General features: G+C 39.2%; 2 protein-coding genes across 7 annotated transcripts in view; one reads left to right on the top strand and one right to left on the bottom strand.

The window, feature by feature from the left end:
• Positions 1-705: 705 nt before the first annotated feature.
• Positions 706-8,913, bottom strand: rsrc2 (arginine/serine-rich coiled-coil 2). 2 transcript variants are annotated; one of them, XM_085294471.1, is made up of 10 exons: positions 8,782-8,913; positions 7,557-7,698; positions 7,208-7,248; positions 6,106-6,269; positions 5,784-5,915; positions 4,855-4,971; positions 2,483-2,568; positions 2,013-2,251; positions 1,797-1,886; positions 706-1,671 (listed from the first exon to the last, which is right to left on the bottom strand). In XM_085294471.1, the coding sequence occupies exons 1-10, from the start codon at positions 8,785-8,787 to the stop codon at positions 1,486-1,488; spliced, it is 1,203 nt and encodes a 400-aa protein (XP_085150597.1). In that variant the 5' UTR covers positions 8,788-8,913; the 3' UTR covers positions 706-1,485. The 2 variants fall into 2 exon arrangements, with proteins under 2 accessions (XP_085150597.1, XP_085150598.1); XM_085294472.1 differs by having other exon boundaries at positions 2,013-2,248.
• Positions 8,914-9,520: 607 nt separating this feature from the next.
• Positions 9,521-25,663, top strand: part of kntc1 (kinetochore associated 1) — a 30,303-nt gene continuing 14,160 nt past the window's right edge. Inside the window, exons 1-40 of one of the 5 annotated variants that reach the window (XM_085294470.1) lie at positions 9,521-9,686; positions 9,852-9,998; positions 10,109-10,229; positions 10,370-10,485; positions 10,667-10,742; positions 10,890-10,967; positions 11,063-11,097; positions 11,187-11,297; positions 13,181-13,274; positions 13,931-13,983; positions 14,063-14,175; positions 14,269-14,323; positions 14,414-14,512; positions 14,623-14,666; positions 14,754-14,816; positions 14,903-14,978; positions 15,430-15,555; positions 17,319-17,485; positions 17,593-17,704; positions 17,822-17,965; positions 18,054-18,110; positions 18,344-18,415; positions 18,546-18,665; positions 18,852-18,995; positions 19,085-19,180; positions 19,306-19,409; positions 19,781-19,883; positions 19,951-20,085; positions 20,194-20,313; positions 20,562-20,634; positions 20,826-20,893; positions 20,987-21,288; positions 21,411-21,583; positions 22,405-22,505; positions 23,543-23,687; positions 23,981-24,037; positions 24,137-24,300; positions 24,380-24,484; positions 24,588-24,716; positions 25,037-25,153. In XM_085294470.1, the coding sequence (XP_085150596.1) occupies positions 9,861-9,998; positions 10,109-10,229; positions 10,370-10,485; positions 10,667-10,742; positions 10,890-10,967; positions 11,063-11,097; positions 11,187-11,297; positions 13,181-13,274; positions 13,931-13,983; positions 14,063-14,175; positions 14,269-14,323; positions 14,414-14,512; positions 14,623-14,666; positions 14,754-14,816; positions 14,903-14,978; positions 15,430-15,555; positions 17,319-17,485; positions 17,593-17,704; positions 17,822-17,965; positions 18,054-18,110; positions 18,344-18,415; positions 18,546-18,665; positions 18,852-18,995; positions 19,085-19,180; positions 19,306-19,409; positions 19,781-19,883; positions 19,951-20,085; positions 20,194-20,313; positions 20,562-20,634; positions 20,826-20,893; positions 20,987-21,288; positions 21,411-21,583; positions 22,405-22,505; positions 23,543-23,687; positions 23,981-24,037; positions 24,137-24,300; positions 24,380-24,484; positions 24,588-24,716; positions 25,037-25,153 (4,206 nt within the window). In that variant the 5' untranslated portion in view covers positions 9,521-9,686; positions 9,852-9,860. Of the gene's footprint in view, positions 9,687-9,811; positions 9,999-10,108; positions 10,230-10,369; positions 10,486-10,666; positions 10,743-10,889; positions 10,968-11,062; positions 11,098-11,186; positions 11,298-13,180; positions 13,275-13,930; positions 13,984-14,062; positions 14,176-14,268; positions 14,324-14,413; positions 14,513-14,622; positions 14,667-14,753; positions 14,817-14,902; positions 14,979-15,429; positions 15,556-17,318; positions 17,486-17,592; positions 17,705-17,821; positions 17,966-18,053; positions 18,111-18,343; positions 18,416-18,545; positions 18,666-18,851; positions 18,996-19,084; positions 19,181-19,305; positions 19,410-19,780; positions 19,884-19,950; positions 20,086-20,193; positions 20,314-20,561; positions 20,635-20,825; positions 20,894-20,986; positions 21,289-21,410; positions 21,584-22,404; positions 22,506-23,542; positions 23,688-23,980; positions 24,038-24,136; positions 24,301-24,379; positions 24,485-24,587; positions 24,717-25,036; positions 25,154-25,663 lie in introns of all 5 variants that reach the window. The other 4 variants (XM_085294468.1, XM_085294466.1, XM_085294467.1 and 1 more) reach the window with 4 other exon arrangements.

Here is a 25,663-nt window from a genome sequence, read left to right as displayed (position 1 = left end):
ACACTGCCATAGGTGTTGGCTTCTAGGGGATTCCTATGATGCATTGAGTGTTTCTCACATTTCTCAATCACTAGGTGTTCATACACCTCTCTGCATTTGATTATTAGTTAGTAAACAATGAATAAATATTACCTACTCTGTTATTAGTAATTATGCCACAAACATCAAAGACAAATTCTTACATGTTTGAAACAGAATCATGTAAGGATTTGTTTTAGAATAATCTCCAGTTGGACCTAACAACATAAAAAAACTAAAGGCCATGAGTTATTTTTTTTACCTGTCCCAGTTTCTCCAGTAATGTACAGCATTCATTTTTTGATTATTTATCAAACATAAAAGTTAATTTCTAAATTTCGCACCCTTTTATTCTACTTTTTAAAAAAAAAAAAGTGGTTTATATTTTAAAACACTCACCAAAAAACCTGATCTCATGGAAATTCATATTAATTTGGTTTTATATATTTTTTCTCATTAATGCAGTTGTACTGTGTATTTTTCCAGCACATGTATTTGTTTGTTTTGTGTGCAGTCAGTCAGGTTGAGTCATTTTATTACTTAATTTACAGTCCCTATTCCCGTAGCAACATTTCTACGCAGTTTGTTATGCTTGGAGAGTTAAGTGGCTTCACAATAAAAAGACAATCCTCTGAAAATGGTTGGGTACAAGGCCTGGATTGAAAATGAGTGAAAAAGCAACCAGTGTCCAAAGAAATCTTTAAAAGACGTTGAGAAATCCTCAAGAGCTCTAAGTGGCTCCTTGGAAGCAAAATATAAACAAATCAGGGTGGATTAAGACAGTAATAAATAGAAAACACTGGTTATTGTAAGTACTGTTACTTTCCCAGCATCCCCTTAATCTGAAGCATGTTATGACCCACCCATATCACATAAAATGAATTGCTGTGATGTGTTATAAAAACTTTTTAAGACACAAAACTAGATTATTTAAAGAACATTTGAAACACATTTACTCTTCCCGGCTCATCTCTCTGCAGGACCTTTCAGAAGACCGTGTGTATTACAACCCAGCCTCTAATACAGAAAATACACACTGTGTTTTATATAAGTCGTTTCTGCCAGTCAGGAGAAGACAAACTAAAGGATTCCGATTATGCTACTTTGACCTCAGACCTTTTGCTAAATTGATGTAAACAGTGTCCACTTGAACCACATATTCAGTTTATGTTCAAACAATCACATCAATATGAGTTGTTGTTTTTTTTAAAAGTTACATTATTCAAAACATATGTACTTTTATCCAGCATCAGCCCATCAAAATGATGCCTCCTCTTCCAGAGATGTACAGATTAATAAACACTGAGACAAACTCAGCAACTGGATATTTACAATGTTCCAATATGTGAGACCTTTGCCTTTAAATAAATTACATGTTCAGAGCAACATCCATGCAAGCTTGAGGGCTAGCAATGAATTGGGAGTCCTGTATGATCAGGAGAGTGGCGACAACAGCCAAGTTTGGCACTACATGGAATCCATCCCACGTGAGAACGAGGAGGAAAAGCCGAGGCCCATTCCTCTCTGAGTGTGCGTCTGAGAGCGAGCCATCTCATACTGAACATCGAGGTTCCTAAACATCTCCTCCTGCTTCTGAAGTGTCTTCATCCCATCATCGTTCAGTGGTTTGGCAGCTTCCACATCATCATCGCCCTGCAGAGGCAAAACATTTGGTTTAAATTTGACAAGTTGTAGCTTAACAAAAAAAAAAAAGAAAAAGAAAGTTGCAAGTTGTGGATTTGGTACAAAAAGCTGATAAAATTAACAGCTCTACTTACTTTAATACCCATCAGTTTGCGAAATTTAACATTTTGGTCCTTGTTTCCAAAGTTAAGCTTCTCCCACAACTCGGCTGTTTGGGACTTCTCCTTAGAAAAGAAAAGAAAAGAACCCCCAAAACAAAGTCAAAAGAAAACATGATAAATATGGCATCTTTTCAAAAGTTAAAGAAGAAGAAAATAAATAAATAAATAAATAAATAAACCAGCTCTTACCCCATCCTTCTTTCCCTGCCATAGCATTTTCCTCTTCTTCTCCTGCTCTGCAAACTTCGTGGGGTTTACAGCGGATGGGTTATAGTAGCTGGGAACAGCAATACCAGTCTCTGCCAGCGTCTTTGCTTGTAGGGCTGCCATCTGTGCTGCCATGGCGATCTGAGGTGTGACCTGCGTCCCAGAGGCCAGGAGAGCCGCGACGTTGAGGGCGGGGTTTGAGACAGCTGCTGCAGCAGCTGCTGCTGGCAGGAAAAAAACCAAAACAAAAAGAAAAGAAAAAAAAACAAAACAAAACACAAACCATCCTGATGAACTGAATCTTGACTCGTATGTATAATTGTAGGGTCTACCTTACAATATAAATCGCCTTGAGGCGACTGTTGTTGTGATTTGGCACTATATAAATAAAATTGAATAAAATTGATTCAGGTGCTAAAGTTTCTACTTTGTGCACAGTTAGCACTTCTCACCTGCAGCGATCTCCTGTTGTTGCTGCTGCTGTTTCTCAAACATTTCCTTCTCCTTCTGCTCCTGCAGTTTCTTTGCTCTCTCCAGCCTGGAAAGAAGAGTGGAGACCATTTTGGGTTAAATGAACAAAAGATCTTGACCTACACGTAAACCATAATGGTAAAAAGACACCAGGATACTTTTCCAACTTAGAGCCATACTGTACACCACTAGAGGGAGTGTTGATGCTACCAAAAAGGCCAGTGTGTTTAACCAGGGGCTCCATTTGCCTAACAAATAATAGATTCCCAGTTTAATCTCAGGAGGAGACACAATTCGCTTTAGGGTTGCATCAGGAACTTAAGGAGCTGGTCTCACTTAATGAATTTAATCCTATTTACAGATTTTTTTTAAATTTTATTTAATTTAATAACTGTACAGTACACTCTTTATAGTAACCATTGTCCTTTATGTAAATATTAGGGGTGCAACGATATTCATATCGATATTGAACCGTTCGATACAGTGCTTTCGGTTTGGTACGCATATGTATCGAACAATACAACATTTGTAATTTATTTTATCAACTTTCCTTCTGACGATGCTGTCTGTGTTGAGCGCTCAGTGAATCTGTGTTCGACTACTCCGCCTAGGCTGCACTGTCGAGCGCAGATCCACTGAGCGCTCAACACAGACAGCATAGTCAGAAGGAAGAGCGCAGGGCAAGCTAGCAAGACAGAAGTTAAGCTCTCCTTGCAACATGGACCTCCCCCACCCTCATTCAGATCTGGCGTTTGGAATTATTTTGGTTTTCATGTGACGTATGACCCTGAAGGTAAGCGAGTCATGGACTAAAGTAAAACAGTATGTTGGATGTGCCACGCAATGCTCAATTACATGGGTGGGAACTAGTGTGTTAGCGCAGTTAGCTCGTTAACGTGTTGGCTGTCTAGCCCCATGCACGGGGCGATCGGCGGTAGCTCGTTAACGGAGATTTGCCGTGTTGTGGCGTTAAGGTCATTTCAACGAGATTAACCTGAAAGCACTAGTGGGAACACAACGAATATGACTGCACATTTACACTGACATCATCCTAGTGCAAAGACAAAAACAACAAGCATGCTACTAACTTTAGCCGAGTCATTTAGACAGCTGTTAGCACATGATTCTCCTTATGCTGCTGAGAATATAGCCCAGAAGAAGCAGATAGTATAGCTTTTATTTTGGAAAGAGCCATTTCTCTGTAATAAACTCTCTTTTCCAAAGATGAGTGATTCCTCAATCAGATACAGGGCTTGCAATATCGCTAGCCCGACGTCCCGGGGCTAGCGATTTTTTCAGTCGGGCTACCAAAATCTCTCTCTGCCCTGCCCGTCGGGCTATTGTAGGAAGGAAAAATATATGTCAATGCTTTTGCATTCTTTCAGAAATGTAGCTGGGTAATTATGTCATTGGCATCGGTGAGCCACTGTCAATATGTGACATATTGAAATCGCGTTTGAATTTGCGCTTGTTTTTTTGCTTTCACTTTGCAATCGCGTGAACTGTGTATAGAGAGCGACAGCACTGATCTGTGAGTGATGATAATTTGTGCACCAATTCCTCTGACATCGTCTTATCAATCGTTAGCTTACCATGCAAACATGACAAGTGAAATCTCCCGCAGCTTAAACATGTGAGAGGTTGATCGCGCAGAGAATCGCTGAGCTTATGTGAGTGCGTGTGTAAAAGCAGCAGGATATATATTTTAGTTCTGCTGAGCCAAATAAGACAGGTCAGGGTGAAGAAGTGACAGCCAAAGAAAAGCTTACCGTGACACCAAAGTATCGAACCGAACCGTGAATTTTGTGTATCGTTGCACCCCTAGTAAATATGTAAGAAAAATTGTGTATGTTTCTGTTCTGTGTCCTGTTTGTTGTATATGTGTCTTTCTGGCTGCTGTTACAACCAAATTTCCCCTTGTGGGACAATTAAAGGATTATTCTATTCTATTCTAGATAATGTAACTACCTTTGAGTTTCTGCATATCAAACTCCATCATGACCCAGCAAGATTTAAACTCCATTTAATGTCTTCCTGCACATCTGATAGTGATCTGATGAAGCTAAAGCTTCTCTAAGCTCACTTTCTGCTACCAAAGTTAGCGCCTTTTGTTGGAACCATGAATGCTGAAACCAGCCATCATCATTTTAGACTTTTATGAACAACATTAGTAAAAAGTGCAACATGAATGAGAAGCTTGACTGTAACCACAAACTGCGATATTAAACTTGCACCTGAGATTCAGTAACAAAAGCCTTACTTATTGGGCTGCGCTTTAAATCTATTTTTTTTTTAATCACAGGTTTAAAGCCAAACATCAAAGGTCTACATTTCCCGTCAGCCGTTTTCTTACCTTCTTGCTAGGGCCTCTTGAGCATCCATGGCTGTGTTTCGGCCTCGGAAGGCGGGTGGACTAGGAGTCCTGCTTCGGCTCTTCCTGCGCACCTTTTCAGTCCTTTTCTTATGCTCCCTGGAGATAGAAAACAAACCAAAAACAAAGTCAGCCAACTAACATACTCTTAACCCTTTAAGACTTAGCAAAGAACCAAGTCTGCCAGAGCTTATCTTTATATTTTTACATGCTGGAGAATTTCAAGTTGCTATACATCAATACAACCATTATAGCCCAAATCTTAATAATATGTATGCAATAAGTGCATAGTAACTGCATAAATTGCAAAAAAAGTGCAATAAACTACAAAAAAATTTAATTTATATATATTTTTTAAATAAACATTTCTAGTTAGAGAAATTTAAGAGGTTTATCCCTCAAAACTGTAAATACAAAAAGTTGCACAAAATAGTTTCCCACCACAGGAAATTTATTTTGAGTATCTTCATAGTTTTATTTTTGAGATACACCAATTTTTACATACTGCAGGAAAAACGTAAATATATATTATAATGCAAATTTGCAAAAAACAAACCAAAACTATTTCCAGCAGTGCAATTTGAGTTCTAAGCATCCCGGAAACTATACAGAAAAGCATAAAGTTAAACATGACTTTTAAAAACACCAGTTTTATGCAAAGCTATATGTGGATGGAAACTGTGACCTAGAGCAAGCTGATGGCATAAGATGTAAGTACAACTCCCCCGTTTCATATGCAAAAAAAAAATAATATTGCGCTAGCAGTTCTACAGGGATTTAAAAATAGTTACGCAAAACGGAGCGTGCCCGCTCCGACCGGTCTTAAAGGGTTAATGACATGTAAAATCTAAGACAAAAGTTCAAAAGCACTTCATTGGCATAAGAAACGGCGCGATTTCAGCTGAGCCCACCTGCTCTTACTGCGACTTCTGCTATGGTGACGATGTTTGGTCCTTGAACCCGAGCGAGACCTGGCCTTCTTCTTCTTGTCTCGGCTGCGTGATCTTGATCGCCGCTTGTCCCTACTTCTGCTGTGATGCCGTCTGAAAGCAACATTAATGACATGAAACAAATGCAGGCATTTCTGTATTTCTTGGCACGTTTTTCTTCTCAAAGTTTGATAAATGACTCAGGTCATCCAGAAGCTACAGCTAGCAATTCTAATCAATTTGCATTTTTCTTTGTCATAAGTATGGAGACCTGCTGCAGTCTTACTTTACTGAGCAGACTGACCTCTCTCTGGAGTGTGACCTGGACATGCTCCGGCCCTTTGAAGACTTCCTGTCCTTGCGCCTGGAACGTTCCTCTCCGTTCTCTGCCGAAAGTCTCTCTTGGTCTTGCGGTTCATCTGTTTTTCTGTGTGATTTTGATGGCTTCTCAGAGTCCCTCTTTCGTGCCTGTTTTAAGAAGAAGTTGTCTCTTTCAGGAAAATAGTGCAACAAAAAGAGTTAGTACCATGGCTTAGACCATAAGGTATGTAATAAAATTGACAAGCTGAATAAAACCTTGTCATTTCAAACCCACTTCCATAAAAATTACAGAATGTCATTCTTAGAGAACTTAGAGAAGTGTAAGTGTGGGCAAACAGGGACCAGCAAGTTGTCATTTTATTCAATAAGCTAGGAGGAGGAAACACTTTAAGGAGATTTTTTCCCCCCAATTTGATGACAAAAACTGAGCGCAAACCAAATTAGTTTGTGCCCGCTGAAAGGCTGATGTAGGTTCGGGCATCCAACTTACTCCTTACACCCACACATTTGATCGTGTTTGGATTCAATTTCAGTTTAATTAGATTAATTATGCCCATCCCCAGCTGCAAGAGATGCAACAGTTAATCCAATTTTCTACTCATAATGTGTGACAAAGAGGAGTTTGAATGGCAGATAGTTACCTGTCCCAGTAGTAGGCATATTATTTTGCTATGTCAGCAGGGTCTTCTGTTCAGTCTCTTCGTGCATTAGCACGCTGAGTATGATTTATTGTAGAAATGTTATCATGTGATCTCCACACAGGATTTAACAAAAAATAAAAAGGAGAAAAACTAGTCTTCACCATTTACAATGGTTACAAACAATGACAGATCACCAAGGACAAAAGCTTCCTTTGAGAAATCAGAGCACAACGAGGGTAAGAAAAGAAAAGAAAAAAAAAAAAGACCCTTTCCACGTGAGCAAGCCCATCGCCATTTATTTCACTTCTTAATTTTGGCTATTATAATTTGTTTGACCTAAGAAAACATACTCACCTTGACTTACAACTAACAAGGAATATAACTTAGGGTCCTTAAAATCACATCAAATGCGTTTCTAACTATAGAAACAAAGATATTAATTACCTCTTTGCTCCTGCTGCGACTGCGTCTGTACTTTCTGTCACCTGTAAAAGCAGAGCATATTTCAGATTAAATTTGTTAGTCTGACAAGATGATCAAGCCAGATGAAGCCAGTGTGTAAAGTAGACCAGATTTCACATGTGTGATTAACTCTTAGCAAATTTGGTAATGTTGAGACTAAATTGCCCACCACTACTAGGGATCATCAGAAACTTTAGTTTATTGTTTTTGTTTTGTGCTTTCAATCTTTTTTTGTCTAGGTTACCTCTAAACTGGGAATGTAACAAAATTTTGTATTATAGCTCGAACATATGTGACATTTTTTTGTGCCATTTGTGAACTGAATACTAACGTTTTCGGTCCCTGGAGCGTGACCTTGACCGTGAATGGTGGTGTTTGGAGCTTTTGGGGGACTTTGATGACTCCATATGTCTTTTTCTGTGATGAACTGGGGAGCCAGATCTGGTCAAGTCAACAGAGTCGTTGTCACTCACCTGAAACAAACATGCAAAATCACAACAGGAACTAATTAGTGAAGTTCTTTGGAGTTAAGTAAATTTTATACATCTAAAGAACTGTTATCTACTATAACTCATGGCCTATGAGTAAAACTGATCAGGTGTTTGTTGAGTAGTAAAATGCATGTGGTTTTGGCTTTTCACTAAAGTAAAAAACAAAACAGTAGAACTGTAATACAATAAAAGCACTTGATTACATAGGTAACTACCCTCAAAAGCCTATTTGGAGCCATTAAAAACCCCTTAAAGTACAGCCCGGATTTTCTGTGATACTCAAAACATGCACAGGATGATCTGGACAGACAAATAGAGCTTCTGTCTAATGTATTAACGCCAATAAATACATTAGACATTGATTACGCATGTAAGCAACACCAGTGTGCATAAAGTTGCCTTAATTAACAAAGATTTCCCTGTTATTCTGAAGGTTTTCGATAATCAAAATATGTATGTCGCAGACATTAATGCAGTTGCAGTAAGGAGGGAATGTAAGGCTGTGTAGTCCACAGGCACAACGTTATTTTTATTTTATGCTTTTTATTTTAAGTATTGCTCAGCATTTATTAACATACTGTAGTACCTATTTAACATCCTTCAATGCTGCAGTATTACACTAAATGTCACGATATAATGCCTTTTATTGTGTGGCTCACGTAGAGTAAAACACAGCCGTTTTCAAAGTGCAGTCATTTCAGGAGATGAGACATACCATGGATCACTGCAGTGTTAATTCATAGTTAGCCATATCAGTCATTTGTGCTACTGTGTTGCTATTGTATTGGATTAAATGTGTGGATTCTAGTGATCACATGAAATGAATAGCTAGAAACCCATCACGTAATCTACGGCAGCCAAATCTCTCCGTTTTCGTTCTTTATGCCTTCACCGCAGTGATATTTGGAGTAATTTTATCGTTAGCTCGACCGCTAAGCTAACACACGCTAGGCGCCATCTTTAAGAGAAAAATATCATGAATACAACCGAAAACTTCCACTAAAATTACGAAGTGGCTATCAAACCCATATACGTACGACATTACAATAACACGACAATACTTACCGACATTATATTGAAGTATAATATTTGTGCCTAAATTCGATTTTCTTGCTGCCTTTGTGAACGAAGACGAAAAGCTAGAGAGGTAGCTTACTGCTGAGGCCCTTTGACTAGCTCAGTTTATCTGATCTGGGTTGCCAGTTGTAGCCTCTTGACTCCCCGATTCAGGTAAATGCCAAACTTAAGAAACGAAATACTACTACTACTACTAATAATAATAATAATAATAATAATATACTTTGACTGCAATACAAAAACAAATAGTATAATACTGTAAGACATAATTATTTTTATATAGTCATTGGTTATACACCCAGTAAACATTTATTACAAAAACATATAGTCGTATTCTTATAATCCTTTTTGTCTTATTCTTTTTTAACTTGTTGCATTTATTTATTTTGTTGTTATGTTCTTTAAAAAATACACGTTTTTTGTAAAAATGTAAACATGGCCATATGAGTCCTAAAGTTTAAGCATTGCGTCAAATGCGGCCATAAATCACCAAACCTGGCAACACAAAAGACTCGCCGGATATTCCTGCAATGCCCCGCCTGTATATTTATTAGGTTTTATCCTCGATTTAGCCTTTCAGGCGTCTCTTAATCGCAGGTCAAATTATCTTAAACATTTAAATGAGCCATATTGGATCATAGACACATTGCATTGAACATTTTATAATAGATTACCGAGTGTCGCGTGGGATGCTACTCCTAAACTAACAGAAAGCTCTGGATTTTTACCTTTTACTGTAATGATATTGCATCTGACAGGCAAAACTCTGGGAACAATCACCATAAACAACTCAATCCTAACAACCTGCATCAACCCGCCAAATTCTAAAGCTAAACACGGTGGCGTTATGTCGGCTCTCTCTGCTATAACTGTTTAAGTATTACAGTAAACTGGTGAGTTGCTGTCGGTTATATCTCCTTAATAAAAAAGTAATTCAATTTTTTGCCTAATATTTTATTGTTATTTGTAAATCTCTGCTAAATAGCTAGCATTGGTATTATAACCTGATTAATGACAGCTTGCGGCTAGGCAAGTTAAGATATCCTCTCCTATATCAGCTCCTGAAAATGGCGCTGTGGAGCGAAGTCGAACTTCTGACCAACGAAGATACAAATACAGTCCGTTTCGATGGTGTGTCCCGGGAGGAAAACAGCAGTGGCCTGTATCAGGTGGACACGTTGGTCAAAGTCTCCAGTGCTAATGAGGTGACTGATGTAAATATTTACCACACACTCATGCCAAGGGGTTTGTGGCAAAGACTCCTGGGCCTGTATTAGTGTTTTAAGCATGGTTTAGTAAACCTGGGTTTTTACAGGTGCAGGCAGATCCTAATCTCACGTCCTCGAGCGGCTCAAACTGGAGTTTTATTGTTGCTGACAGGACAGTCATCCTGTTTGATCAAAGCTATCAGAGCATCCTCCTGCTCCTTAACTTTGGTAAGCATCATTTGTGTGGCTGCATAAAAAGTCAGCCATAAAAATCTCTTTGAAAATCGTTTTGAGGCATCTGTAAAGTATAAATAAATATACATTTTTTAAAAAAAAAAGTATAAATAAACAAAGGTTTTCTTTTCCAGAAACTGATGTGGACGCCATTGACGTGTGCCTGAAGGGAAAGTTTCTGGTAGTTTGTGAAAGAAATGGAAACCTTCATTTGATCTACGTTCCGCAAAAGAGGATCCTCCTAACCCGGGTGTGTGTGGTTGTTTTCATCTTTAAGGCCTAACTCTTATCCTATCTAATCTTATCTAGTCTCATGCATGTCTGAATAATAAAGCTAAAGTATACAGGACAGTAGCAGCAGTAAAAACTAAACCCTGGTGATGCATTTAGTGTTACATCATTAACATGTTGTGTATCCTCTGAAATTGAAGGCTTTGGTTGAGAAACCAAATGGAGATAAGAAAACCTACTGCTATCTCATCATGGAGGAAGACAAGGCATCCTCAGGTGATATGAGAAGAGTGATATATATATATATATATATATATATATAAATAAATGGATGTAGAAGCAGTGCTCTAGCTGCCATGTCAGGTTTATGTTTGCTTGTTTGTTTTTGGGGGGGTTTTCATGTTGTGTGTTTATTATTGGCAGGAATGTACCACATGTTCCTTCTCATTAAGGATGGTTTTTTCCACATTACAAACCTTTCCTTGGCAAAAATTGAGTCAGGTATAAAAACTTGTGTGCCCCACATCTGCTAAGTTTTTTGTTTGTTTGTTTGTTTTTCAAAGCCATTGTTTGATTTCTGTCCTTTGTCATTCCAGCTATTGATAAAATGGATGTCGGAGCTCTAAAGGAGGTAAGTTAAGGTCAAAAGCTCTTTTTATGCACAAGCAAATTTTTTTTCTTTCAGCAACGCAGAAATAGTCACGTATTTCTCTGTTTCAGCTCCAGTCTTTGATCAAGATAGATTTTTACTCCACCAAGGATTACCATGAGGAGGGTTGTAGCACAGCAGTGATGTTCAGTCTGGGCCATGAAGTCCACCTGATGATTGGGGTCAGTGTCTATCAGTGTCAAGTTTCATTAATTTGACTTCCAGCTACAATTCTGAGATAAGTGTTACATGATAAAGGAAGCATATTGAAAGAATTTTAAGAAATGATTGTAACACCTTATAGTGTTTCAGATATGTTTTAGTCATTCTGTCCGGCTGTCTGTATTTCATTTTACTTTTGGTCTCATACCAGCAAAAGTTACACTTTTTAATGGCAAATGACTCAAAATCTTTTCCAAATACTGCAAGTTTAAAACCATTTTTAATGGCAAGTTTACAGTGGACATTTTATTAGGTACACCTTGCTAGGACTGGGTTAGACCCCTGTTGCTATCAGAGCTGCTTGAATTCTTTGCGGCACAGATTCAACAAGGTGCTGGAAACATTCCTCAGAGATCTGGGCCCGTATCCCTGAAGAATCTGTGTACAAAAAGTGGCTCCTAGCGGCCAAATTCTAAGAAAATTCTCAGAGTCATGACGTTTTCTTAGAATTTCCCCTAAAAGTGACACGACAATCCCAGTTAATATAAAAGCTATTCCTCAAGATTCCTAACGCTTAAAAGGGCTCCTAAGGCAAGATCTGCTAAGAGCAGGGAAGAGGACTTTTAGTGGCTTAGGAGTTCCCCTAAGCAGCTGCACAAAATGGCCAACAGAAGAGGCAGGAGAGATGTCCTGCAAACACTGGATGACAGGGAATTATTGAGACGCTACAGATTGGATCGTGCAGGAATCATGTTTGTGGTGGATCTCCTTAGAGATGCAATTACTTCACCAACTCGACGCCACAACACTATTACACCGGAGACGAAAGTAATCACAACCCCGAGGTATTTGGCAACCGGGAAAATGCAACAATGCAGCAGTGATGACTTGGGTCTGCAATCACAGACATTGCTAAAAGCTGAGCCGTGTTACCCTCGTTAAGACCACACTGGACTTGTAACGTTGTGATTTCTACTTCATTAAGGACAGCCTCTTGAGATAGGCCATCTTGTTTTCAACAGGGTCCATATGGGAGTGAAAGTACAAAATATGCCAGCTAGGATATTAATATGAGCAAATAAGACACAAATCATTATTTGAACAGGGTGTAATGAGTTTAAGTTTTCACATATTTTAGATTCTAATGTTAGGCTATAACCCCTACAGCTTACTATTCATTTTCCAGATATTTTCTTGAATGTGAAATATTATTTACAATTACAGTCAGCATAAGATTAGAGTGTATAATTATGTTTATTGATTTGAGGGTACATCCTTTGCTCATTATCACCAAAAGCTCATTTCCATCAAACTTGTAGGATCAACCAATCACGGCTTTTGAAATGATGACTCATACCTAGCAACGGGGTCAACCACACCTCCTCACTAAGATAGGATTTTCCATCCATTCCTTGCTCAGAGTTCACTGAAAATGTTCTGGAATCACTTCTAAGCTAAAACTCCTGGCAAGGAATTTTTAGGTTAAGTTAGGAGCTCTCTGAGAGGATTCTCAGAATCTTTAGGGATACGGGCCCTGATCTATAGTGACATAATAACATCACACAGTTGCTGAAAATTTGTCAGCTGCATATGCATGATGTGACTTTCTACCGCATATCAAAGGTGCTCAATAGAACTGAGCTCTGGTGAATTGGAGGCCATGTGCGTACACTGAACTCATTGATCCTCATTTAGAAATATGTGCGTGGAAGCATTGTTGTGCTGCACAAAAAAACATTCACATAGGCCATGACTGTGTATATGTCTTTAAATCAGAGTCATTCTAAATCAGTTGCCTCGTGCTCACAGTTTTGTCAGTGCATTTTAAATATTTGATAGTCCTCATATAACATAAAGCAAGCGTTTCATTATATCATGTACAACAATATTTTCATCTTGACAGGGGGATAAAGAAAATGTTTTGACTCACTGGAGGATGGACCCTCATCAAGCTAAGATGTGCTTTGCTCAGACCGTCGACAGGAGCTTAATTCCGGGTAAGTGCTCTTAGTTCCCAAGTTGTTTTGTTTTTTTTGGAAGTAGGGCTGCAACGATTCATTGAGTAACTAGAATAATTCGATTCTGCTTCAATGCTTCATTTAGCACACGGCTCTGTAGGCTGCTGTTGTAATAAACGATGTAAACCTGAACATTTCACCCACATTTGTGACTAAAAACAGACCTGCAAATAGAAACTTATTTCGGAGCAACGTGTGAATAAAAAGTGACAACATTAAGTTCACACAGTCCCTAGTTTGAAACAGAAACACTGATAACACAGCAGCAGTGATGACGGGCCACCACAGTTTAATGTGGCGCCGGAGTCTGTTTACGGTATACACCGTGAAGAGCAAAGAGGCAGAGCTGTTACCAAGGTGGTGACGCTCAGGTGGGGAGAAAGAAAACGTGTTTCTAGTATCCAAAACAGCAGCACTGTTCCCGTGAACACCATTAAAAACCTTTACTGGGAAAAAGCGAGCAGGAGTACTTCATCAACCTCATCAATAAACTCAGACGTGAAGAAAAGCAAACTTTGCTCCATCCACTGCCGTTTGTTTCACAGAGAGAAATCCATGGTTCTATAAGCAAAATGTTGAATCTAATGCTGATTTAAGAAGTGATGATTTTAGGAGCTGTTTTTGTGTCTTTGCAGGTGTAAGGAAGATGGTGGTGGTGGATAACCTTTTGTACATCCTCGACACTGAGGTGAGATCCTGCTTTGTAAAACAGTTCGAACTTTTAGAGGAATCAGAATTTGAGTTTGAAATCTATCCTTGTGTCTCAGGATGTTCTGAGTCTTTGGGATCTGCACTTTCTTGTCATGATTCACTGTTGGCCAGAACTCGCCGTTCACGACTTTCAGCTCACTGCAGAATGTGGCTCTGCCTCCATGGTGGCGTACGTATCACTGTTTTACAACATACTGTAACTGTGAACATGTACTGTTTGTTAAAACAGTTTTGAAAATGTTCATTCACGTGTGTATTACAGCCAAGATAAAGGCAGCATGAAGATGATCATGCTGACAAAGCAAGACAACAGTCAGGTAGAAGTACAAATCAGTTTTAAGAAGCTTTAACGGATGATTTCCCAGAGATCTGCTCTGAACTCGTTATGTTGGGTTTGAATTTTTCAGATCAGCTCACTGCAAATACGATTCCTGCCCTCTATGACTGTTTGCTACTCTCTGGATGTTTCCTTTGTCTCCTGTCTCGTCCACACAAAAATAAACATGGTAAACAGTCAACACAAAGTAAAGCGTTACATTAATTTTGCTGCTGCAATTTCTGTCTGTTGAGATTTCTTCATGTTAAAGTTGGTTGCCTTTTTTTTCTGTAATTCCAGGATGCATTTTATTTAGTCGAGGGGATTTGTGAGAACCCAGAGAGGTAGGCTATGTCTGAGTGAGTTTTATTGTGATGATCGGCCTTTGCTTACCGTTCAAACATTAAACTTTTTTCTTGCTCTTCAAATAGTCGAAGCGAGCCAGTCGCTTCTGTGGTTGTTCGATCCTTCACAGAGGCTTTACCTGAAAACAGGTACCTAATTTAATTCAAGTTTATGACATTATAGTCTATATGATGTTGATGTAATTTGACTTAATGTGACTACTCTTCATTTCTAGGCTGAGCAGGCTTCTTCACAAACACATGTTTGAAGAGGCTGAAAAGTTTGCCATCACATTTGAGCTGGATTTAGAGGTAATTGAGTTTGTGTAACTACAAGCTTAGATTTGTGATTTATAGATCATTATGAATTAAAAACAGATGTAATATTTTATGATGAAGGTGGGAAGCGTTGCATGGCTCTGACAAATGATCTGACAGGTGCTCTTCAATGCAGACCCTGATTAAGACTGAGAGCCGATACACATAAGTCTGTTGTCTGTGTGCTGGAGTTTTTCGTGTTTGTTTGTTTTGCCAGTGTGTGCAGAGACTAAATTTAAACTACCACTTCAGCAGCAGGAATAATTGAAGATTGGCTTTGTCATTTTTAAGTGGTTATACTTGCACCACACAATATATTTAGCTGGATTTCTGAGGTTTTGGTTTTCAGTATCTATTGTTGTCGCTTTAGATGAGCGGTGCTTCTTATAGTATTTTGTCATCCTAATCAGTGCTGAATACAACAAGCACTCCTGTTTTTGTTCAGCTTGTCTATAAGGTGAAGCTTGACTTTGTGCTGGAGCAGCTGGCCTCTGCATCAGTGGGCGGTTATGGAGAGGATGTGTGGTCTGAACTGGTCGAAGAAGCCAAGACAAACCTGATGAAGATCACAGTGAGTATTATAACAGTACTGTCATCACCCTGCCAGGTGATTGGGCAAGTTGCGTGGACACCCAAGTTTGTGAATGCAAGATCCCCAGAATGAGGTGACGTAGGACTTTGAAAATGGAGGCTGAGGTGTAGCACTGGCAGCCGCCAGCATTTTATTTATTTATTCTTTTTAATCTGGTGTCAATTTACTGTTACAGAATATTCATATAACTACAGTGGGGGAAATAATTAGTATTTGATCCTAGTGCTGTTCGATATAACGATATATATCGGATGACGATATAAAAACGTCTATCGTTTCAATTTACGCTATCGTTTGTTTCGTGGTGTCGCAAAATAAATTGTTTACGGCAATATTTTTTTATCGTCTTGATGGTCACTGTAGTGGCTATATTAATTTCTTAAAGTTCTCTGTTTCTCTTATATTTTATATAACCACACTACGGAAGGACAAGCGCCTGTTTTTATGCGTTGTGGTTAGCAACAACGACGGTAACACCATCGCGTGTCCGCTTGTTTATGTTCCACATAAACCTTTCACAATAAAGCTCAAGATCCTGTTGAGACTTTTCAAAATAAACTGAATCACGTGAAAGAGCAGATTATTTACGGATGAGAAGTAAAAAAGAGCCGCCAGGTGCTAAAAAAATAAACCTTAGACTCAAACGTTAGAACAGGCTTTTCCCCGCAGCACGCCGTGTAATAAATACTCACAAAGAAAACGGCGGCCGTTACAACTTATGTCTAAAAATGTATAGTTTCATGCATCGGTTAAAACACTCGACTCCAGCTACATGACGCGCAGCTGGAAACACTTCCCGCAAGACGAGCTGCCCAAGATTCACAGAATTTACAGAAAATGTTACATTTTTATGATTTATATCGTTATCGGACGATAGAATTCTTATATCGGGATATGAGATTTTGGTCATATCGCCCTATTTGATCCCCTGCTGAGTTTGTAAGTTTGAAAAAAAGACATTACATAAACATTATACATTGATTTTCATGTCATAGAGTGAAATAAGGATTTGATTCCCTACAGCCCAGCCAGAGTTCTGATTTCTTGTGTCAGTCAATTGATTTCAAAAACACTTGTTGTAAATGGAGAAAAAAATATAAAGCTGTATATAAGCTCCATGGAAGGTTTTATCTCATGATGTGAGGATAATCGCGAGAAAGGTGATCAGTCTGGCCAGAACTACATGGGAGCAGCAGGAAGTGGTGTAATCAGATGAAACCAAACTAAAGCTCTTGGGCATGAACTTGATCCACCTTGTTTGAACAGAAATGGTGAGTGTGACCCAAAGAATACCATCTCCACAGTCAAGCACAGAGGTGGAAACAAAACACACCACCATTGCAGCAATTGAGTGGCTAAAGAAGAAGCACATTAAGGTCATTCAGTGGCCTAGCTAAATCTGCTGAAACAAGAAACCTAAAGGATTTAGAGAGTTTCTGTAAAGAGGAGCCAAAATCCCTAATTTTTGTGTGGAAGGCCTGGTGACCAACAACAAGAAACATCTTAACTGCTGTGCTTCCTAACAAGGGCTTATTTCGGTTAGACATTAAATACATATTTCACTCAGTAACATGCAAATTAAAGTAAATTTTTATGTAATGTGTTCATCCCGGATGTTTGGTTGATATTTGTCTCTATCTATTAAATGAAACTATGATAAAAATGAAAGAATGTTCATTTCTTGAGTAGTTATTGAGTAGCAACTGTTTATTTATATATATGTATTTTTTCACGTGGTCTAGGATGAGCAGTATGTGGTGGAATACTGCCTCAAGGCCCCATGGCCGACCTTTGAGACAGCAGAGAAGATGCTAAACCACGCTGCCACGCGATACTCCTCTTTACAGATCCAGGAGGCCTTGGCCAGACTGGCCACCTTCTGCAGCCTCCACAGTGTGGAAAAATTCAAGTAAAATCAATGTCTTAGTGTCCAATTCTGAATTATTTTGTTATACAGAGTTTGTTTGTTTGAGTACAATTTTGAGTGGTTTTAGTTGGTTACTTTACCATCCACAGTGGAATTGCCTGGATTGAGTTTCTGAACAGCACTGATGATCTCGGAGACATCCTGTGCCATCTAAGAGAAGGAGACATGAAGGGTGCACAGCTTCTTTGGCTCAGATATGAGGTCATTATTATATCACCACATTTATATGTGTAGAAACTTTTCGTACATCATTAAATCAAAAACAGTGGTTATTGTTTCGGCAATGGCGTTAAGGTGTGTTGCGATGTTTTGTGACAGGGCCAGATTGCAACCAAGTTCGGTGAGAGCAGCCTTGAAGCCATCCTCAGTGCCATCCCAGAGGACCTGCCCTCACAGGATCTCTGCCTGTGGTTCAAGACAGTTTTTGTTCCCTTTGTGAGGAGAGTGTTACCACAAGGACAGGTAGGATACAGTCCTGCATTCCTAAATACTATTGTCTCTAACGTATAGTGGTATGCTTAATAAAGACACTTCCGCCATATCCCTGCAGAGAATCCTGGCAAAGTGGCTCGAGCAGAAAGCAAGAAATCTGGAGCTAACAGAAAAGGTAAAGACAAAAGGATATTGATCTGAAATGATTAAATAAAACCAGGCTTCTGAAGTCATCCACAACTTTAGAGACCTCTAATTTAAATGAGTTCTTATATGGACTTATTTATATAAACTGGGAAACATATTTCAGCTTTATCTTATTATGTTGTTAAGTGGACACAGATATTTCCCTGTCTCAGAATAGGCCTTTGAGAAGTCTTGCACTAAATGCACATTATTTGTTTTCAGCGTGCTTGGCCTCAGAATGGGTTGGACCTGGCTGTGCTTGGACTGCCCTCTTTATGGACATGGATGAAATCTGTAGGTTTTTGTTTTGTTTTTAGGCTCTACCGGTTTCAATAAAATGCAGCTTAATTAATATGATGTTGTGTTTAATTTCCTGATAATTTTTTGATTGATTGTTTTTTGTTTGTTTCTTTTGTTTTTTAAGGATAACAGTAATTGTGTAGAAGAGGTGGAAAACCTCAAATCCCTGGTGTCCAACCTACGTCAGCTGCTGGACCTACATCAGAAATACAACTGCTCACTTTCCCTTTCGGTCTTTGAAAAGGTTTGTCTTTTTTTTAATATCTACCCTGCTGTAGGGGGTCGGTTGCTGTGTCTGGGTCAGCGGCAAGGAGTGGGGGCCCTGGTGGTCTGATCCCCAGCTTCTGAAGCTGGCTACTGCAGCATTATTTTTTGTAGAGGATGTGTTTTCTTGATGTTTACTGCGTTATCTTCTTTCACAATTTAAAAGAAGACTGTGTGGAGTGTGGCATTTTTCATGCTGGACAAAGTGCCGGCTCCGGAGCTAATCGCCGCCACAGTGGAAAACAGCATCAGGCCGTACACTGAAGAACACAAGATTCCTTTTGATGAGCTACTTCTGCAATACATCAAGGTAAAATTCCATTGCAACCTCATGCACATGAGGAACTAGTTTATCAAATACTCAATGGTGTTTGTGTTTCTCCCCCTAATCTTCACTAGGATTTGCTGGATCGCTGCAGTTCTCAGACCACGACACTTTTCACTGAATGGGAAGCTAAAGCAGTGGCCGTGCTCGGCTGCATGACTGACACTGATGTAGGTGACTGTTACTGTTACATGCTACACGACGAGACAATTAATGTGCACAAATATTTGAGTGAAAAATCAGCCTAGCAGCCAGTGGGAGCTGTAAAATCTCACATCATGGTGTTCTCTTCCAGCTGATGGTTGATGCTGTGCTGGAGATCATGCAGAAGGCTGTGGTACCGTGGAGTAATGTGGTGGAAAAACTGGTCCAGCAGTACCTAGAGATGGATGGACCAAAGTATGATTATATCATTGTCTCCTTCAAGTACCTTTAACCTCCTAAGACCTGAACTCTTTCATGGCATGCATTTTTAACTTTTCATTGCTGTTTGTGCTGATTAGGACCTGATGAATATAAAAACAAAGAATTATCTTTTTACCTGATTTTGCTCTACAAGGGCCTGATATCCACATATGAGGACATTGGTTTTAAATTTCAATACAACAGCGGCAGTATAATGTCCTCGTAAGTGGATATCTGGGCCTTGTAGAGCAAAATTTAGTATTGTGGTCTAGACAACCTAAAATGTGATGTCCACATATGTAGATACCAGGTCCTAGGAGGTTAATGTGAGACACTGAATAAAATCCCTTTTCTTTTTTTTAAAGACAGGAGCTGTTAAAGGAGAGCTACCGTCTGATGGAGATTAGGAAACTTCTCAGGGGATACGGCATCCGCAACTTCAACCTGTCTAACAGCACCCAAATTATGGTATGTACGGACTGCTCTATGTAATATGCAACTTATTATCTGTAAAATAACCTCAGTTTTTCCCCAGACGCTGATTAGATACATCCTCAAGCAAGACTTGCCAATGTCCTTGGAAGACTCGTTGACGTTAGCTGAGGCGTACAAACTGCCAACATCCCAGATAAATTACCTGTATGTCATCCACCTCATAGGCCAAAGCAAGGTATGTAAATCCTCACAGGAGTTTTTAACCGCATGTTACTGACTAATTTTGCTTTTCTGTGTTCCTGATATTTTTGTATGGGACTTTTTGTACTGTGTTTTTTTGCAGACTGAGGAAATCTTGACTCTCCTGAAGAAGCTGCCCTCTGCAGAGGCAGAGTGTGTGATTGAGCGTCTCACATCGTGGGCCAGGATGCAGCTGGAGGACAAAGAACACATATCTGATGAGGTACAGAAGGGAAGACGTCACCTTTGTGGAAGTGCATTTTATGCTTATTTATTTTTAAGGTTCAATTAAAGTGTTGCATTTTAAAAGAATTGAAGTCATTCTAGCTAAACTTTCCTTTGCAAACATTAAATTTCTTTTGCGTCTGCATAACCTTATAATCGAAAGCTTAAGATGGCAGCAGGAAACATTGGAGGTTGTTATGGTAACCATATGATCATTTGGTTTGAATTGAATTTCCTCTTTGATAGCACAAGAAACATCAGATGGTGATAGCTCAGGTGATGGTGGAGACTCTGAAATACCTGCATATAATCCAAAAACGTAAGTAATATTTATGACTCGTTCCTCCTGCTCTTTGGCTGACTGAAGGAAGTTTCAGAAAAGTCTCTGTGAGCTAAAATTGTTTAAAACGATGTGACACTGGTTTTCTATCCGAGGCTTTTTGAAAAGATACGCAATAAATGTGCACCTGATTATTCAAGAGTGAATCCGGGCCTCGTGTTTCATTGCAGATGATGCTCTAAAAAGCGTCGAGTGTGAGAACAACCTCATCATGTTCAAGGCGATCGCCCACCTGCAGGTGAGCTTCATTTAACAAATGTTTTTCAGCATTACTAAATCTGTTATTTGATTTTGTTTTAAACTCCAGACTTATTATCTTTCTCTTCTTAAGGAGGACTTTGATATTTTTTTCACTCCCTCCAACTATGAGGATCCAAACATTCGAAAACAGATCCAGGAACATCACATCACAGCGTACGAAAACACCCGTGGCCGCTGTTCATGTAAGGGGAAGGCCACGACAACTCAAGTTGTAGCAAACGATCCAGATGGCAAGACCAAGACGATCTCCACAGAAGCTGGTTTGCGCCGTCTGGGGAGGCAGCTGCAGCGCACCGAGCAGGAGCTGTGGTCCGACTTGGCCTTGAGAGCTCTGAAAGTTGGCAAAGTTGACAAGGCGCTCAAGATCCTGAGGTTTGCATGTAGAAACTGACAGAGCCAGCTTTTTTGTTTGGTTTTTAAAAAAACCTGGTGCATTATTTAAACATTTAAAACTTGCTTGTAGTCATATTTGCACTTTCTCTCTATGTTTTCAGTGAGCTGTATGAGCACCACTATAACAGCAGCACAGGGAAGGTTTTGTTTACTGCTGCCAAGATGTTATGCCATATGCTGGAGGCGGATGTCCCCATGGTGCTTCCTGATGACATGGATTTGCCAGCAGTGATTCATGATCTGGCCTGTCAGGCTATCACCGTGTGTCATTCAGGTAAAGAACACATGAAAGCATCACAAACGTTCAACAGTATTTCACACAGGTGAAAGTTGCACTAAAGTGACTCAGCCCTGGATCTATAGTTTTACTGTAAAATATATTTTGCTGTAAAAAGTGAATACATGCGTGATATCAAAGTTTGACAGGATTGTTTTTACCCTAACTATCTTAAAACAAATTTAAAAAAAAATACAGTTATCACTTATCTTTGTCTGGTCTTTTTAAAGCAGCTGCCTTTCCTCAGCCCAACAGAGTGAAAATATAGTTGGTTGAGATGTTTTTGTTTTTTTACCCTCAGCCAACAAAGGCTGGTGGGGTTTTGTGGTTACTCTGCTAGATGAGTAGGTGAGCAAGTGACAAAGACACTTACATTTTTAAATGTGATAAACCAGAATGAAGCAAAGTAGCAGGTCCAACATGATATCATATGTGTATTTACTCGAGGCTGAGGGATACCACTACCAGTAGTCTTTTGTGTTTATGACTGGTACAGAGGTGGTGTTCATATTTAAAATCAAAGTGTTAAATTACGTGTGAATGCTCTTAAAGCCAAAACCTCAGGCTTCAGCCTGCTCTGAATGCTAAATGACTCTGTAGGACGTCATTGAGAGATGCACTTTTTAATATCTTCTGTTTGTGAGGGGCATCCAATCACAAAATCAACTTAAAGGGAGAGTCAAGCTGTAAAAAAACATCTAGAAGAAGGAATTTTTTCAACTGGTCTAAGTGAGCATAACGTGTCTTATTCCCCTTACCTTTTCATATAATTTGCAAGTTTGCAAATTCTGAGGTTTATCTTGTATTAACTGTTACAGATCTTCTCCTGGATTGTTTGGAGCTTTGCAAATGCACACGGTTTGCTATGGATGTCTATCATCAGTGTCAGTTATCAGACAACTATGGCTTTATCGTCAAGGTCAGTATCTTCCTACCTCTCATCCAGTGTAAATCACATAAACCAGTAGAACAAAGAAAACATTTCAGATGTTTAAACTGAAACTTTTCACGACTTGATGAAAAACAATATTAGTTTGTTTTGAATTTGATGACAGCAACATGTCTCAAAAAGAGGAGGATGTAGCAAAAGGCTTAACAGCAACAGGCCAGTAACAAGATTTTCTGTAAAAAGAGTTTCAGAGATTGAGGTGCTATGGAATTGGCAGCTTGCATATCTGAAAAGGCACCATCAATGCTGGAAGGTATATACAGATTTTCAAATAACGTGCTCCCATATGTAAGCGGGACTTACATATTTCAGTGAAACAATGCTAAGCTGCATATTGGAGCTTTTACAACAGCATGGCTTGAAGGTGAAGTTGCAGGTGCAGAACTGGCTTCCCTGTAGTCCAGACATTTGAGCAGCTGAAAACATTTGGCATATCATGAAATAAAAAAATACAACAAACCAGACTGCTGAGCAGCTAGAATCCTATATGAGACAAGAATGGGACAACATTCCTCCACAAGAAGTCCAGCAGCTGGTCTCTTGAGATCGCCGATGCTTATAGACTGTTTGGGGTGCTACACTGTGGTAAACGTGGCCTTGTACCAAGTTGTTTTGTATTACTGCCATCAAATTCAAAACAAGCTCATATTTTCCATGAAATTGTACTTTTTCTCAGTTTAAATATTTCATATGTTTTCTATGTGATTTGAATGACATCTGGGTTCGTGAGATTTGAAGATCATTGCCTTTGGGTTTTACTTTTATTTTACACAAACTTTTTGGACATAGAATTGTATATTCTAGCCTCTTCATTTTTTTAAATGATTTATTTGTTGGTAGACATCTAAATTATTATCATTACAAAATTCTAACTGTGAATCTCTTAAGCGGATGGTAAGAAATAATCCATGATTTTGATAAACGTGCATTTATTTAATGCTTCTCTCTCACAAAGCTGCGGAGTGAAGCAAATGTTTTCATACTTTTTAAACTGTGCACCGTTCCAGGATTTGACACCGGAGGCAGAAAAAGACCCGCAGTCTCAGTGGAGTTTTCAAGATGTCTTTAATGAAGATTGCATTGTTCTGGACCCAGTGTCAGTGCTGCCTGTCCAGTATGAGATTACCAACTGCTTGCTGCCTATTTCTCAAGGTAAGAAATTCTCAGATTTATTTTCTCTTAAATGTTTTTTTGTTTTTTGGGGGTTTTTTTTAAGCTTGGCAACTTTTAGTGGTCTATGCCATTGATTTTAACTACTGATATTTATTTAATTTTGCAAACTGATTTGATCGTATTACTTTTATGTTGCATATTTCTCATGCTGCCTGTCATATAATGTCTATAGCCCTTTGGCCACCTTTGACGTTATCAAAAAATGCTTAAATATACTTGACTTGTGTTATTTTTACCAGAAGTCTTATTATAACTTATGACCTTTTTTCCAGATACCAGATTGTACTCCCTGGACTGTTCCTGTCTGTCACACTGCTCATTTGAAGATGGTAGATTTGAAATTAAAAAACGTCCTCTGCTTTCTATGTTTTGTTTTTTTATCAAATTGCAGTTTTGTATGTTGACCTGATGTCTCATCATGCATGCAGGTTCAAACTACCTGCGGCCGCTCTTCGGTCCCCTGGCCAACATGCTACAGATGTTACAGGAGTGCAGTCAGCTGGAATTGGCCCTCAGAGTGCTGGTCAACGCGTACGGCAGCTGCCTGCAGCACGTCACCTCAAACGTCATGGATATAAAGCTGAGCCTACAGGTACAACTGCGATATTCACAGCGGTGCTTGTTGTGTTTCTCAAGACGTTATACTGAAAATGATTGTTATCTCCTCTCAGCTTTATGACGCACAAGAGCTTAAGAAGTACAACCTGTGCCTGAACGATCACAGGAAGACAACTACGTCTACTCTGAATGCTGTGGCTGTGCCACTGTTGAACAAGGTGAGTCAGCCAAGTCCACAAAACCACAAAAATTCTGTAGTAGATAAACAGCATTTTTGGTATATTTTAAATAGCCATCTATGTTTCTGTCTATTGGCTACAGGTGTTAAACTGGAGGGTGGTGGATTGTGATTTGGCTATTGGTCTCTGTACACTCCTCTCCAAAGCAGAAGTCTTCAAAATACTGTGGAAAGTTATTGACAACACCTGGCAAAACTATGACAAGATTTTGGTAAGCAATAAAATCTCTTCTTTTTAAAAAAAATGTAATTAAAAAAATGTTTTATTGTTTTTAGTAAGGGAAATTTAAGAGAAACAAATGGGCAAAAACGGACTTTATTATTTCTGTGTATCAGTTAGTGAGTCCATAAATATCAGACTTTGTCATATCGTTTTGTTTTTTCCCTTTGACTACAGAAAAGATTCAGCTGAAGTTTGTCTAAAGAACCTGAGATTAAACACTTGGGAACCAGTTATATCAAGCAGTTATCAATTTTGTAGAAAAATCGATGTTATATTCCAGAAATCCCTTACGGTGTTTTATTCTTCCAGGCTGTGGCGAGGATTGGAGCAAATCTCTGTAGTTTATATAATGAGGCAGAAGAACAGAGGAGGTTTCTCTCTGTCATCACTGATGCTGAGTGGGGAATCAAGCTTGGCAAATTGGAGGTAATGAAGTATTTAAATCAGGTGGTCAAAGGTACTCTGGTCTGAATAAATGCAATGCTCACATTAAAGGAATACTTAGAAAACACATCAGGTCTCAATGGGAAAATCATGCTGATATCTACAGTGATATGGACTAGATAATGTGTTACATATGAATGGATGCCGCTATGTTTGATCAATATTAATTCAAAGACAGCCCCAAAATCAAAGTCCATTTTGCAAAAATGTCAGTGCAGCAACTCTGAGTTGCTGACTCAGCAGTTTGTATGGCCCCCACATGCTTGTGCCTCACCACATGAGGCTGAGCATTGTCATGCACCAGGAGGAACCCAGGACCCACTGCACCACGGGGACATGGATTTTATCCTGATACCTAATGACAATCAGGATACCACTGCCTAGCCTGTAGAGGTCTCTGCCTCCCTCCATTGATTTTCCTCCGCAGGCATATCACTGACTCACCACCAAACTGGTCATGCTGAACGATGTTACAGGCAGCTTAACGCTCTC

The sequence above is a fragment of the Mchenga conophoros genome, linkage group LG12 (genome assembly GCF_057382185.1).
Source record: "Mchenga conophoros isolate Kocher_MC1m ecotype Shallow Benthic linkage group LG12, M_conophoros_male_GT1.1, whole genome shotgun sequence".
In the NCBI taxonomy this organism is placed as follows: domain Eukaryota; kingdom Metazoa; phylum Chordata; class Actinopteri; order Cichliformes; family Cichlidae; genus Mchenga; species Mchenga conophoros.
This window is presented reverse-complemented; position numbering and strand designations above follow the sequence as displayed.